This window comes from Mustela nigripes, chromosome 2 (assembly GCF_022355385.1).
Source record: "Mustela nigripes isolate SB6536 chromosome 2, MUSNIG.SB6536, whole genome shotgun sequence".
Classification (NCBI taxonomy): Eukaryota; Metazoa; Chordata; class Mammalia; order Carnivora; family Mustelidae; genus Mustela; species Mustela nigripes.
This window is the reverse complement of record NC_081558.1, coordinates 101,891,024-101,903,840: the sequence shown is the minus strand read 5'-3', so window position 1 is coordinate 101,903,840 and position 12,817 is coordinate 101,891,024. Positions and strand designations below refer to the sequence as shown.

At 37.5% G+C, this 12,817-nt stretch overlaps 1 protein-coding gene across 2 annotated transcripts in view; it reads left to right on the top strand.

Annotated features, from left to right (window-relative positions):
- The window catches only part of UBXN7 (UBX domain protein 7), a 55,261-nt gene that overhangs the window by 39,377 nt on the left and 3,067 nt on the right, over positions 1-12,817 (top strand). For both annotated transcript variants that reach the window (XM_059391186.1, XM_059391187.1), the window contains 5 exons: positions 229-375; positions 2,049-2,139; positions 2,804-2,931; positions 11,767-12,160; positions 12,281-12,360. In XM_059391186.1, the coding sequence (XP_059247169.1) occupies positions 229-375; positions 2,049-2,139; positions 2,804-2,931; positions 11,767-12,160; positions 12,281-12,360 (840 nt within the window). The remainder of the gene's footprint in view (positions 1-228; positions 376-2,048; positions 2,140-2,803; positions 2,932-11,766; positions 12,161-12,280; positions 12,361-12,817) is intronic.

Below are 12,817 nucleotides of genomic sequence, written 5' to 3'. Positions count from 1 at the left end.
GTGTAGAAATGAAAAGCGTTAATTTAAATTTGAAGAACGCTTGAAAATGGAGATAGTATAATTATATACATATATGCAAATTAACGTAAATACCGTATAGATACTGAAAACTCTAGATGTTGTACTGAGGAAAAAAATATTTATGAAGACAACTTCTGAATTCTGAAACATATCAGTTACCAAGTAGAAAGTCTTCCTAACAAGTGTTATGTTACTTTATTATTACAGGCCAAAGAGTGTGGCCAGATGCAAAATAAGTGGCTAATGATAAACATTCAAAATGTACAAGACTTTGCATGCCAGTGCCTCAATCGTGATGTATGGAGCAATGAAGCTGTGAAGAATATTATCCGGGAACATTTCATTTTCTGGCAGGTGAGGAGAGTTAATCAAAACTTTTGTGGTATTTTACTTTTATAGTGTGGATGTTGGGGAAGAAGCATTAGGTTATAAAATGGGGAAAAAATTAATAACAGTTAAATTGTGACATGAAAAATTAAAACCACCTATAATGGCTGAAATAGTAAGGGCAAGTGAAAATAAGGGCAGCAATGAAGAACTCCTAAGGAAAGGAGGAAAAAAAGAACCATGCCATGTAAACCATATAATACTCATATCTCAGAAGAGTTTATATATGTATATATATTTTTAAAGATTTTATTTATTTATTTGACAGATCACAAGTAGGCAGAGAGGCAGGCACAGAGAGAGAAGGGGAAGCAGGCTCCCTGCTGAGCAGAGAGCCCGATGTGGGGCCCGATCCGAGTACCCTGGGATCATGACCTGAGCCGAAGGCAGAGGTTTTAACCCACCGAACCACCCAGGCTCCCCGAGTTTATATATTTTGAACAAATGTACAACTATACTGTTCAGGAGAAATATAACAGCCACATAAGTAGTTTAAAGTTTTCTAGTAGCCACATTTAAAAAAGGCAAAAGAAATAAGTGGAATTACTTTTAATATATTTTTAAGATTCAATGTTTGTCATACAAAATTAATATTAAAATATTGAAGGTTTTTGTTTGTTGGTGTTTAAGTCTTTAAGATTTGTTGTGTATTTTTAAACTTAGCAGTATCAAACTAGCCACATTTCAGGTACTTCAGTACGGCATGTTCTAGGGGCTACTGTAATTGACAGTGCAGATGGAGAAGTTCTTGGAGTAATGGAAAAACATTGACTAAGGTCTGGATTTTAGCTTGAGTTTAATTCTCCCAATATCCTTAGACTTGTCACTTAGGGTCTTCCTGGTTATATTTGCTTTTTATATGAATCATCAGGCTAAAGTTAGATGACCTTGTCCCTGATTTTTTATTTTATGAAAAGTTAACTGAAAATCAAAGACTTCTGAATGAACATAATTCTTTAACCAATGCAAGTTATGCTATTGTTGTTAATTTGCCTTTTCATGTGTTGTAGGCCCCTAAATTCAGTATGATTTTTCTGAATGGTAACCTTTTATTCAGCATCTGTTAATTGGTTGTCTCTTTGTTTAGCGTTATGCTAGGAACTCAAGCATATAATCTTAATATATTGTGATTTCTTTTTTAAAAGATTTTATTTAATTTATTTATTTGACAGACAGAGATCACAAGTATGCAGAGAGACAGGTGGAGGTGTGGAGGGGAAGCAGGCTCCCTGCTGAGCAGAGAGCCCCATGTGGGGCTCAGTCCCAGGACCCTGAGATCATGACCTGAGCTGAAGGCAGAGGCTTTAACCCACTGAGCCACCCAGGCGCCCCAATATATTGTGATTTATTAAGGTGCATACAGTTGAGAGGAATGACATAGGTAGACAGATAAACAAGAAGAGCAATAAACTGGGAAGGGAGGAAGAACAGATTAATGTTTCTATAAGTTTCCAGAGGGATTGAGGGCAGGAAGTTGAGGGATTCACACCAGATCACTTTCATTTTCTATTTAATGTAGTAAGATTCTAACACATACCAAAGGTGTATTTGGATAATTAATTGCTGTTAGTATATAACAAGGATATAGTTGACACGTAATTTTTAGAAACTGACCTTTTTTAATACCAATGATTTAACAGGTTTATCATGACAGTGAGGAAGGTCAGAGATACATACAGTTTTATAAGCTGGGGGATTTCCCCTATGTTTCCATCCTGGATCCACGAACAGGTAAGATTTATGTCTGCTTATAGTCTTTAGCCTCTCATTTATCTTTCTTTTTCTCAATAATTGATCTGTAATATTTGACTTGGATCCAGTTTCAGTTATTTGTAATAATTTAGATAAAGGGATTTTATTCATGCCCTTGAGAAATGTTTAAATATCTGTGAAGTATGTGTTTAAGAGTCTGTTTCTGTTAACTTTGGGAGATGGTAGTATTTTATATTTTTGTACAGTTCTGTTCTTTCAAAGAATATAGCTTTTTATCTTTCTTGTCCTTTTATAAGGGATCCCCTTAGGTTTTCTATCCTTAAAATATTAAGATTGTTCAATTACTGGGTATAATCCCACCAGAGAAGCAGAGGGTAGAGCTAGTTTTATTATTTTAAGTGAATTTCATATAGATAGTGCTTTGTCTGAATCTCTTCTTAAATGTCAGTTTGTGGTATTAGCAGATAGCGTAGCTCCCCTGCCATGATGGTTGGGAATCTCTTAGGTTGGTTATAATTAATGTATCCTGTAGTTTATGAAGACACAATGTAACTTATGCTGGTGAAGGGTAGAGTGTATGTTCCCATACAGATTTTAATTATACATGTGCCAAAGAAATATTTAATGAGAATGTTCAGAAAGAGTGTTGATTTTATTATATATCCTGGTTTTCAATTTTTAGGTCAGAAGCTAGTAGAGTGGCACCAGTTAGATGTGTCTTCTTTCTTGGATCAAGTGACAGGATTTCTGGGTGAACATGGGCAACTGGATGGACTTTCTAGCAGTCCCCCCAAAAAATGTGCCCGTTCAGTAAGTATGACTGAGAAGTGGTGATGGGCAGTTAAGTGTAATTATATATAAATGTGTTGTGTAAAATGTTTTGAGTAAATGTAATATAAGTTTTGGACAGTTAGTTTGTAGCCATACGGCATCTTAGATACCCTTCTTATATTTGGATAATTTCCCACATAAGAGAGTTCAGTCTTTAAAGTGAAATTATAAGATTCATATTCCCAGTCTCCCTTGCAGTTAGGGTACGGGCATGTGACCTGAGACCCGGATATAAAAGTAAACAATGTGTGTAGCAGCGGACAGGACAACTCCTGTGGCAAGCCCAGTGACAGAGGAGTCCAGTTCTTCAGGGGCAGCACTGCCAGGACTTCTGGTATCCAAGTCTCAGCAGTGGAAATGGTATTTTTCCTAAACTGCACTCATGGTGAAGTAGCTGGGCATTATTATTGATTATATAGCTTTGGGACCTGGCTCTCCAGCCCACCTAGAGATTATTTCTATATTTAATTTCTATAATATGCTATTATGAGGCAGACCTGTTTGATAATTGGAATCAGGATTACTGGCGTGTAAAAGAGCTTCAAAGATATGGGACTCTCCTATTGGTTATAGGAGCTATTTGGGTTTGATGGCAGTGAGAATAAAATTAGTTTCAGAGGATATCACTTTAGCCGTCCATATCATGCAGTTGTACTGTTTCTTAAGTTATGACCTAGAGTAAAGTACCCACAGGCACAAAGTGCTATGAATGCTATGGGTGCTTGCCACGGAGTGGTGTAGAGTTCTTTTTTCCCCCTTAACAGAAGTTTTATTTGGGTAGACATAGTATTGCGGAACTAAAACCTGGTTTCATCTTTATCTATAGATGCAGTATTTGGGGGGTTTTTTGTTTTGTGTTTTGGTTTTGGGGGGATTGCTTTTTCTCATTACTCAGAGAAGTTTTACTTAAGTAAAATTCTTTTTTTAATATATATTTTATTTATTTATTTGAGACAGAGAGAGAGACAGCCAGAGAGGGAATCACAAGCAGAGGGAGTGGGAGGGGGAGAAGCAGACTCCCCACAGAGCAGGGAGCACGATGCAGGGTTCGATCCTATGACCCTGGGATCATGACCTGAGCCAAAGGCAGACACTTAACAACTGAGCCACCCAGGCACCCCTTAAGTAAAATTCTTTTTTGAAGCATAAAAAACTCCAGAGAGTTTTTATAATTGCCTTAAGAGAGTTTCTTATCCTTTGTAGTCGTAAGGCTGACACTTTGAAAAACCAAACCCTGGGCTTGTGAATTGCTGAATTACAACAACGTAAATTGAGTTTACTTCACCAAATCTCTTAAAAAAGTAAGCCTTTTAGTGGGAGAGTGGAACCATAACATTGGACAAATACATAGGGGTGAATCAGGTAACTAGTACCTCAGTCCCCACATCTGAAACTAAATTGAATGATCAACTGTGTGCAAGAGAAACACCAGCAAATAATGTCCTAAACAAGGAAGACATTTGTTTTCTTTTTTGTTTGTTTGTTTTTTAAATATGTATTTTTTTTTTTTTAAGATTTTATGTATTTATTTGACAGAGAGAAATCACAAGTAGATGGAGAGGCAGGCTGAGAGAGAGAGGGAAGCAGGCTCCCTGCTGAGCAGAGAGCCCGATGCGGGACTCGATCCCAGGACCCTGAGATCATGACCTGAGCCAAAGGCAGCGGCTTAACCCACTGAACCACCCAGGCGCCCCCAGACATTTGTTTTCTTAACACGAAGTTGACATAGGCAGTCCAGGACATGACTCCTATGGATGTCATCAGGGAACTGGGTTCCTCCTCCTGTCCCCATCCCCTCCTTTATTCTTAGTAGTGGCTTTTTGTTTTTATGTTCACAGTATAAATGCTGTGCTCCCAGGCATTATATCCAAGCATGGACAAGGAAGAAGGGGGTAGTGCCTCTATACAAAAGTAAACAGCTACAGATAAGAATTCTGCTTACTTTAGCTGGACACATGTCCTTGCACAAACACAATTGAGGTTCTGTTAAGGAGGCAAAGAAGACTGATGTGAGATAGGAAACTAGTACTGTCCATCATAGTGTCATTCTTTAAAATCAACCTACAATGGTACACAGTGTTATTATCTGTAGTCCATCTAAGCCATTGCATGTCATATGGGCACATGTGTTTGCTTTTGTGGGTGTGATGTTAGCCTTAAGTTTATTTTTATTTTTATTTATTTTTAAGACTTTATTTATTTATTTGACAGAGAGACAGCAAGAGCAGGAACACTAACAGGGGGAATGGAAGAGGGAGAAGCAGGCTTCCCACTGAGCAGGGAGCCCGACACATGGCTCAATCCCAGGACCCCGGGATCATGACCTAAGCTGAAGGCAGATGCTTAACGACTGAGCTGCCCAGGCGCCCCTTAAGTTTATTTTATTTAAAAAAAAGTTATAGGGGCACCTGGGTGGCTCAGTTGGTTAAGCATTGACTCTTGATTTCAGCTCAGGTCATGATCTTGGGATCATGAGATCAAGCCCCACATCTGGCTTTGTGTTCAGCACAGTCTGCCTAGGATTCTTTCTCCCTCCTTTTTTCCCTCCTCCTCTGCTCCTCCCGTGCTTTTGCTCATGTGCTCTCTCTTTCTCTAAAATAAAATAACATCTTAAAAAAAAAAGTTACAGCTTTATGAAGTACAGTTAATGTGCAATAAATAGCATGTTTAAAATTGACAAGTTTTGATTTTTGATATGAGAACCTTTTCATGTGCTTTTATGCTCTCTCTCTTTTGGTAAAGTGTTTACTCAGATCTCTGGCTTATTTTTTTTTATTGAGTTGTATATCTCTTATTGAGTTATAAGAGTTCCTTAGGTAATAAGCCTTTGTTGGGTATATGGTCTGCATATATTTTCTCCTAATCTGTTACTTACTCATTTCATAATAGTCTTTTGAAGAGCAAATTTAAAAATTTTCATGAAATCCAGTTTATAAACTTTTATATTTCAGGCTTTTTGTCTCTTATCTAAGAAATCTTTTTTTATTATTTATTTTTATTAACATATAATGTATTATTTGTTTCAGGTGTACAGATCTATGAATCATCAGGCTTATAAATTTCACAAGCACTCACCATAGCACATACCCTCCCCACTGTCCATAACCCAGCCACCCTCTCCCTACCTCTCCAACCCCCAGCAACCCTGTTTGTTTCATGAGATTAAGAGTCTCTTATGGTTTGTCTCCTTCCCGATCCCATCTTGTTTCATTTCCACCCCCATCCCCCACGACCCCCCGCCCTGCCTCTCCAGTTCTCCATATCAGAGAGATCATATGATAATTGTGTGGACTCTTTTCGATTGATTCACCTTTCTTTACACAAATATTTTCTGTCTTAATGATTACTGTAGCTTTTTAAGTCTTGAAATTGCATGGTATAAATTTTTCAACTTTACAGTTGAACTTTACAACTTTACAACTTTCAACTTTACAGTCTTTACAGTTGTTTATTTTAGGTCCTTTATGTTTCCATACAAGTTTTTTTGGTTTTTTCTTTTTTTCTTTTTTTTTTTTTTTTTAATTTTTAACATGGGAAGGATCTATAAGCTTTATTTACTTACTTACTTGTTTTTAAGTTGACTTATTTATTTTAGTAATCTCTGCACTCACTGTGGGGCTCAGACTCACAACCCTGAGATCAAGAGCGGCATGCTTTTCTGACAAAGCACCCCAAGAACCACATAAGTTTTAGAATAAGTTTGTCACTTTCCACAAGGAAAGCTTCTGGGATTTTGACTGGATTTACATTGGCTTTATGGATCATTTTGGAGAAAATTGACATCATAACAATACTGAGTATTCAAATCCATGATCTCTGTATTTGTCTTAAATTTCTCTCAGCACTGTTCTACAGTTTTTGTATATTGCCGTTGTAGCCTGCAGCCTTGCTAAATTTATTTATTAGTTCTAGTAACTTTTTTGTAGATCCCTTAGGATATTCTGTGTAGATGGTTGTGTTGTCAGCATATGAAGACTTCGTCTATTTCTTCCTTTCCATTCTCTATACCTTTTTCTTAGGTAGGACCTCTAGTACAAAGTTAAATAGAGGTAGTGAGATTAGACTTCCTTGATTTGCATCTGGTAGTGGGGTGAAAATATTCACTCTCTCACGATTAACTTTGATGTTAGCTGTTTCTTATATAGTTTATCAGGTTGAGGGAAGTTTCCTTCTCTTTCTAGTTTACTGAGTTTTTATCTTGAGGAAATTTTGTCAGAAGATTTTTTTATATCTGTTCAGATGTACATTGGTTTTCTTTTTTATTGAATTCTGTTGGTTGACTTTTTAATGTTAAACCAAACTTGCATTCCTGGGCTAAAACCCATTTGGTTATCAGTACATTACTTCCTTATGTGTTGTTGGGTTTGATTTGCTAAAATTTTGTCAAGAATTCTTGGGTCTGTGTTCATGAGGGATATTGGTTTGTAGTTTCTTGGTCTTCTGTTTTGTCTTCCTCATAATATCTTTGACTGGTTTTGGTATAAGGTTAATGCTCGCCTCACAATGAATTGGGAAGTGTTTCTTTCACTTCTGTTTTCAGGAAGAGTTTGTATAAAATTGATATATTATATTGATATATTATTTCTTTTTTTTTTTTTTAAGATTTTATTTGAGAGAGAGAGAGAGGTCACAAGCAGGGGAAAAGGGGAGAGGGAGAACTAGACTCCCTGGTGAGCAGGAAGCCCAGTGTGGGACTTGATCTCAAGACCCTCGGGATCTTGACCTGAACCAATGGCAGAGGCTTAACTGACTGAGCCACCCATGCGCCCTGAATCTATAGTTTAAAACTCCCCAAAAAGAAAGCTCTAGGTCCATTCCCGGGATCAAGTTCCACATAGGGCTCCCTGCTCAGTGGGGAGTCTGCTTCTCCCTCTTCTTTGCCTGTTGCTCCCCCTGCGTATGTTCTTTCTCTATGTCAAATAAATAAATAAAATCTTTAAAAACAATAAAGAAATAAACTACAGATTCAGGTTTTTTTTTTTAAAGATTTTGTTTATTTATTTGACAGATCACAAGTAAGCAGAGAGGCAGGCTTAGAGAGAAGGGGGGGAAGCAGGCTCCCTGCTGAGCAGAGAGCCCCATGTGGGGCTCGATCCCAGGATCCTGAGATCATGACCTGAGTTGAAGGCAAAGACTTAACCTACTGAACCCCCCCCCCCAGGCACCCTACAGACTCAATTTAATTAATGGATAAAGAACTACTCAGTTATCGCTTTCTTTCTTTTTTTAATAATAGAAAGTTTGATTACTACACACAGAGTTGGTAGGATACAATAATTTGCTATAAGATATTTACCACATCTTTATTTCATGGAAATAAATTTTTATAACAGTGATAATATGTATTGTCTTATTTCATTTTCTTCAGAATGGTCACTAGTTTTCATGTTCTTGTGACATTGAAGGTCTTTAGCAGATGAAAGTATTGTTTAAAATTTTAAAACAGTTTCAGAATTACAGAAGGATGCAATTATGGTACAAAGCAGTTCTGAACCATTTAAGATTAAATTATCCATTTCTTTCTTTCTTTCTTTCTTTCTTTTTTTTTTTAAAGATTTATTTATTTGGGAGAGAGCTGGAGAATGTGGGGGCATGGGAGGTGACGAGGGAGAGGAAGAGAGTTTCAAGCAGACTGCACTGAGGGCAGAACCTCATGAGGGGCTTAATCACATGACGCTGAGATCATGACCCAAGTTGAAACAAGTCAGAGTCAGACACACAACCCACTGTACCACCCAAGCAATCTCATTTATTCTTTAATGAGCTTTAATAGGTTTTGTCTTTCTGTGGGTTTATCCCTTTTACTGTAGAGGTTGACTGTATTGATATAAGGTTGTTCATTTTATTTCCTTGTTATTCCTTCAATGAATACAGTATTTGTAGTGGTTGTTATTAATCCTTAATAATCCTATTAATCCTGTTATTGGTAATTGGTAGTTTCTTTTTTTTCCTGACAGTTTGGCTAGAGGCTTATCAGGTTTACATATTTTAAACAACCAGATTTTGGGTTTAATGATTTTTCTTCTGTGTTCTAGGTCATTGATTTCTTGCTTTCTCTTTTAACATCTGTGTAGTTTGGGTTTAATTTAGTTTTCTTTTTCTGTGTGAGTACTTTTTTTTACTTAAGATGTGAAACTTAGTCATTAATTTCAGGCTTTTTTATTACATGTGTTGAATTTTATAATTTCTCTGTAAGTGCTTTCTCAGCTCCATAACACATTTTTTTTTTCCTAGCTGCAAGGGAAACTGATAAATGGAATTTTTTGGCTGGACATGTTTTCTTTTATAGACACGATTAGGATTCTGTTAAGTAAGAAATCAGGGGAGAATGGATATTGGTTAGGAAGCTAGTAGTGTCTACCATGAAAACAGACTTTAAAATCAAGTTACATGATGTGCACTATCATTATTGTAAACCTACAATCCGCCTAAAACCCATAGCAGGTCATGTGGGCATTTTACTTGCCCCTATTTTGGTGGTAGATTAGCCTTAAGTTTTTGTTTTTGTTTTTTAAGATTTTATTTATTTATTTATTTGGCAGAGATCGCAAGTAGACAGAGAAGCGGTCTCCCTGCTGAGCAGAGAGCCTGATGTGGGGCTTGATCCCAGGACCCTAGGATCATGACCTGAGCAGAAGGCAGAGGTTTAACCCACTTATGTGCCCCAAAGATTTTATTGATTTATTGACAGACAGAGATCACAATTAGGCCCTGGGATCATGACCTGAGCCGAAGAAGGCAGAGGCTTTAACCCACTGAGCCACTCAGGCATCCCTAGCCTTAAGTTTATTTAACATTTTTTTCTTAAACTTTTTGCTTTATGATTAGCAGATAGTAAAGGTCGAATTGAGGTTCCTTTAGTTTTTTGTTAGTGACCCATACATTTTTTTTTACCTTTTCATTGTGGAAAATTTTCACCATATTCAAAAGTAGAAGGAATTTATTGAGCCTCTATGTATCCATTAACTAATGGATAATGCATGTGGCCAGTCTTGATTTATACCTCATCCTAGTCACGTTATTTTGAAACAAATCTCAGAATTCATTTTTTTATTCATTAAATCTTTAAAAGGTAGAGACTCTTGGGGCACCTGGGTTACTCAGTCAGTTAAGTGTCTGTCTTCTTTCAGCTCAGATCATGATGTCAAGGTTGTGAGATTGAGGCCCGTGTAGGCTCTGCACTGAGTGAGGGGTCTGCTTGAGATTCTCTCCTTATTGAGCCCTGCATCAGGCTCCCTGCTCTCTGGGGAGTCTCTTTCTCCCTTTCCCTCTGTCTGCCACTCCCCTGCTTGTGCTCTTTCCCTCTCTCTATGAAGTAAATGAATAAAACCTTAAAAAAAGAAAAACCAAAAATAGACTCTTTATTTTTTTAAAGCTCAGTCACAGTACCAGTAACACACCCTTTAAAAATTAACAGCAGTTCCTTACTATCATGAGATGTATAGTGTTCAACTTTTTTTTTTTTTTAAGATTTTATTTATTTATTTGACAGAGAGAAATCACAAGTAGATGGAGAGGCAGGCAGAGAGAGAGAGAGGGAAGCAGGCTCCCCGCTGAGCAGAGAGCCCGATGCGGGACTCGATCCCAGGACCCTGAGATCACGACCTGAGCTGAAGGCAGCGGCTCAACCCACTGAGCCACCCAGGCACCCACAACTTTTGATTACCTGAGTTTTCTTAAAATAATTTGAGTTGGGATCAAAATAAGTTCCATTGAGACAACCCATATTTTGTGACTCAGTCAGTTTACTGATATTTGTGACAAATATACCTGGGGGAAAACTGTTAAAATTTGCAATTCTTGTGATCACAGTGAAACCCTTCATTGTAATTAAGCTTAGGAAAACATGGTTGTTGGTTTTTCCCATTCATTATATGCTGTTTTGTTTGGTTTGAATGTTAGAGATCTGTTAGATTTTTTGCAAAATGATGATTACTGAGTTTTATTGGTATCTTTCTTTGTGTCAAAGCAGTGCTAGTTGAAGAATAGTAATGAGAAAAGTAGACATCCTTTTCTACGTTGAGTCATTTTAAAAACTAGTGTTTTGGCTTTATATTTAAAACCTCATTGAGGGGCACCTGGGTGGCTCAGTGGGTTAAAGCCTCTGCCTTTGGCTCAGGTCATGATCTCGGGAACATGATCCCTGGGATCAAGTCCCACATCTGGCTCTCTGCTCAGCAGGGAGCTTGCTTCCCCCTCTCTCTGCCTGCTTCTCTACCTACTTGTGATCTCTTTCTCTCTGTCAAATAAATAAAATCTTTAAAACCTTAAATCTTATATTTTTCTGGGTTGGGAATAAACTGTTTTCTTGATTCTATTCATTTTGATATAAAGGAAACCTGTGCTTACAACACACAATATGCCATGTGGTAGGATGAGTTTATTTTTGTTTTTAAAATAATACATTATATTACATTATACATTATAATACATTACATTATAATACAATACAACTTGGCTGTGTAAGGTAAAGTTGTTGCACTCAAATAGCTTAAAATTTAGTAAAGAGATACATTCAGCAGAGAGTAATATTGTCTAGCTGACTCATATTTCTTTTTTTTGTTAAGATTTTTTTCTTAAGATTTTATTTATTTGAGAGAGAGAGAAGGAGTGGAGAGAGGGAGAAGCAGGCTCCCTGCTCAGCAGGGAGCCAAATGGGGGTCATGACCTGAGCCAAAGGCAGACACTTAACCAACTGAGCCACCCAGGCGCCTTAACTGTTAAATTTCTTATGGCCTGTTTGACTTTATCTATTTTTTTGGTTTAACTGTTTTCTTTTTCTTTCCACCCATGTTTTATGACTGTATCTCTTAGGAGAGCCTTATAGATGCAAGTGAAGACAGCCAGCTAGAAGCTGCCATCAGAGCCTCCTTGCAAGAAACACACTTTGATTCAACACAGACAAAACAGGATAGCCGCTCAGATGAAGAATCTGAATCTGAACTTTTTTCTGGCAGTGAGGAGTTCATATCCGTTTGTGGCTCTGATGAAGAAGAGGAGATAGAGAATCTTGCCAAGTCCAGAAAATCTCCCCACAAAGATTTGGGGCATAGAAAAGAGGAGAATAGAAGGCCTCTGACTGAACCCCCAGCCAGAACTGAGCCTGGAGCAGCCACAAACCACCAAGGATTGCCAGCCGTGGATTCAGAAATACTGGAAATGTCACCTGAAAAACCAGATGGAATAGTGGAGGGCATAGATGTAAATGGTGAGTTATATTCTAGACCTGCTTTACTTAAAACTTGGATGTTACTGAAGGAGTTTATTTACTTAAGTTAGTCTTCTGTCTTAAGTTCTTACTTTTTCCTTTTTTTAACCCTTCCTTTAGGACCAAAAGCACAGCTAATGTTGCGGTATCCAGATGGAAAAAGGGAACAGATCACTCTTCCAGAGCAAGCTAAACTGTTGGTAAGTATATCCAGTTGGAGGTGTTTACTCGAAGCAGAGAAAGTAATTAATTGGCATAATTGGCTTTATGATTCTTTGAAATAGATGGTATTAAGTCTGGCCTTTAACTGGAAACTTCAACTGTGGTGAATCTTTGGATTACTTTATTTCCTTCTTAAATTATCTTAGGCAAGTCACATAGGGTTTGTTCAGTCAAGATTTTCTATTTCATGGCTGCATGGGATAGAAACCCAACGAAATTATACCCGGAAAGGGGGAACTGGGTTACTTGAAGATTACAGTGGGGTTCCTGGGTGTACTAGTAGCTGAACCTGCAAAGTGGTTAAGAATCAAAATTGTTTTTCTGTGTGTTTCCCTCATGGGGCCTGTTTTGTTTCCCTTTTGTGATATTCTGCTTCACACCATTCTTTTCTCTATATACTGGGGTTTTTGTTTAACTCTCGACTTGTACATGGTT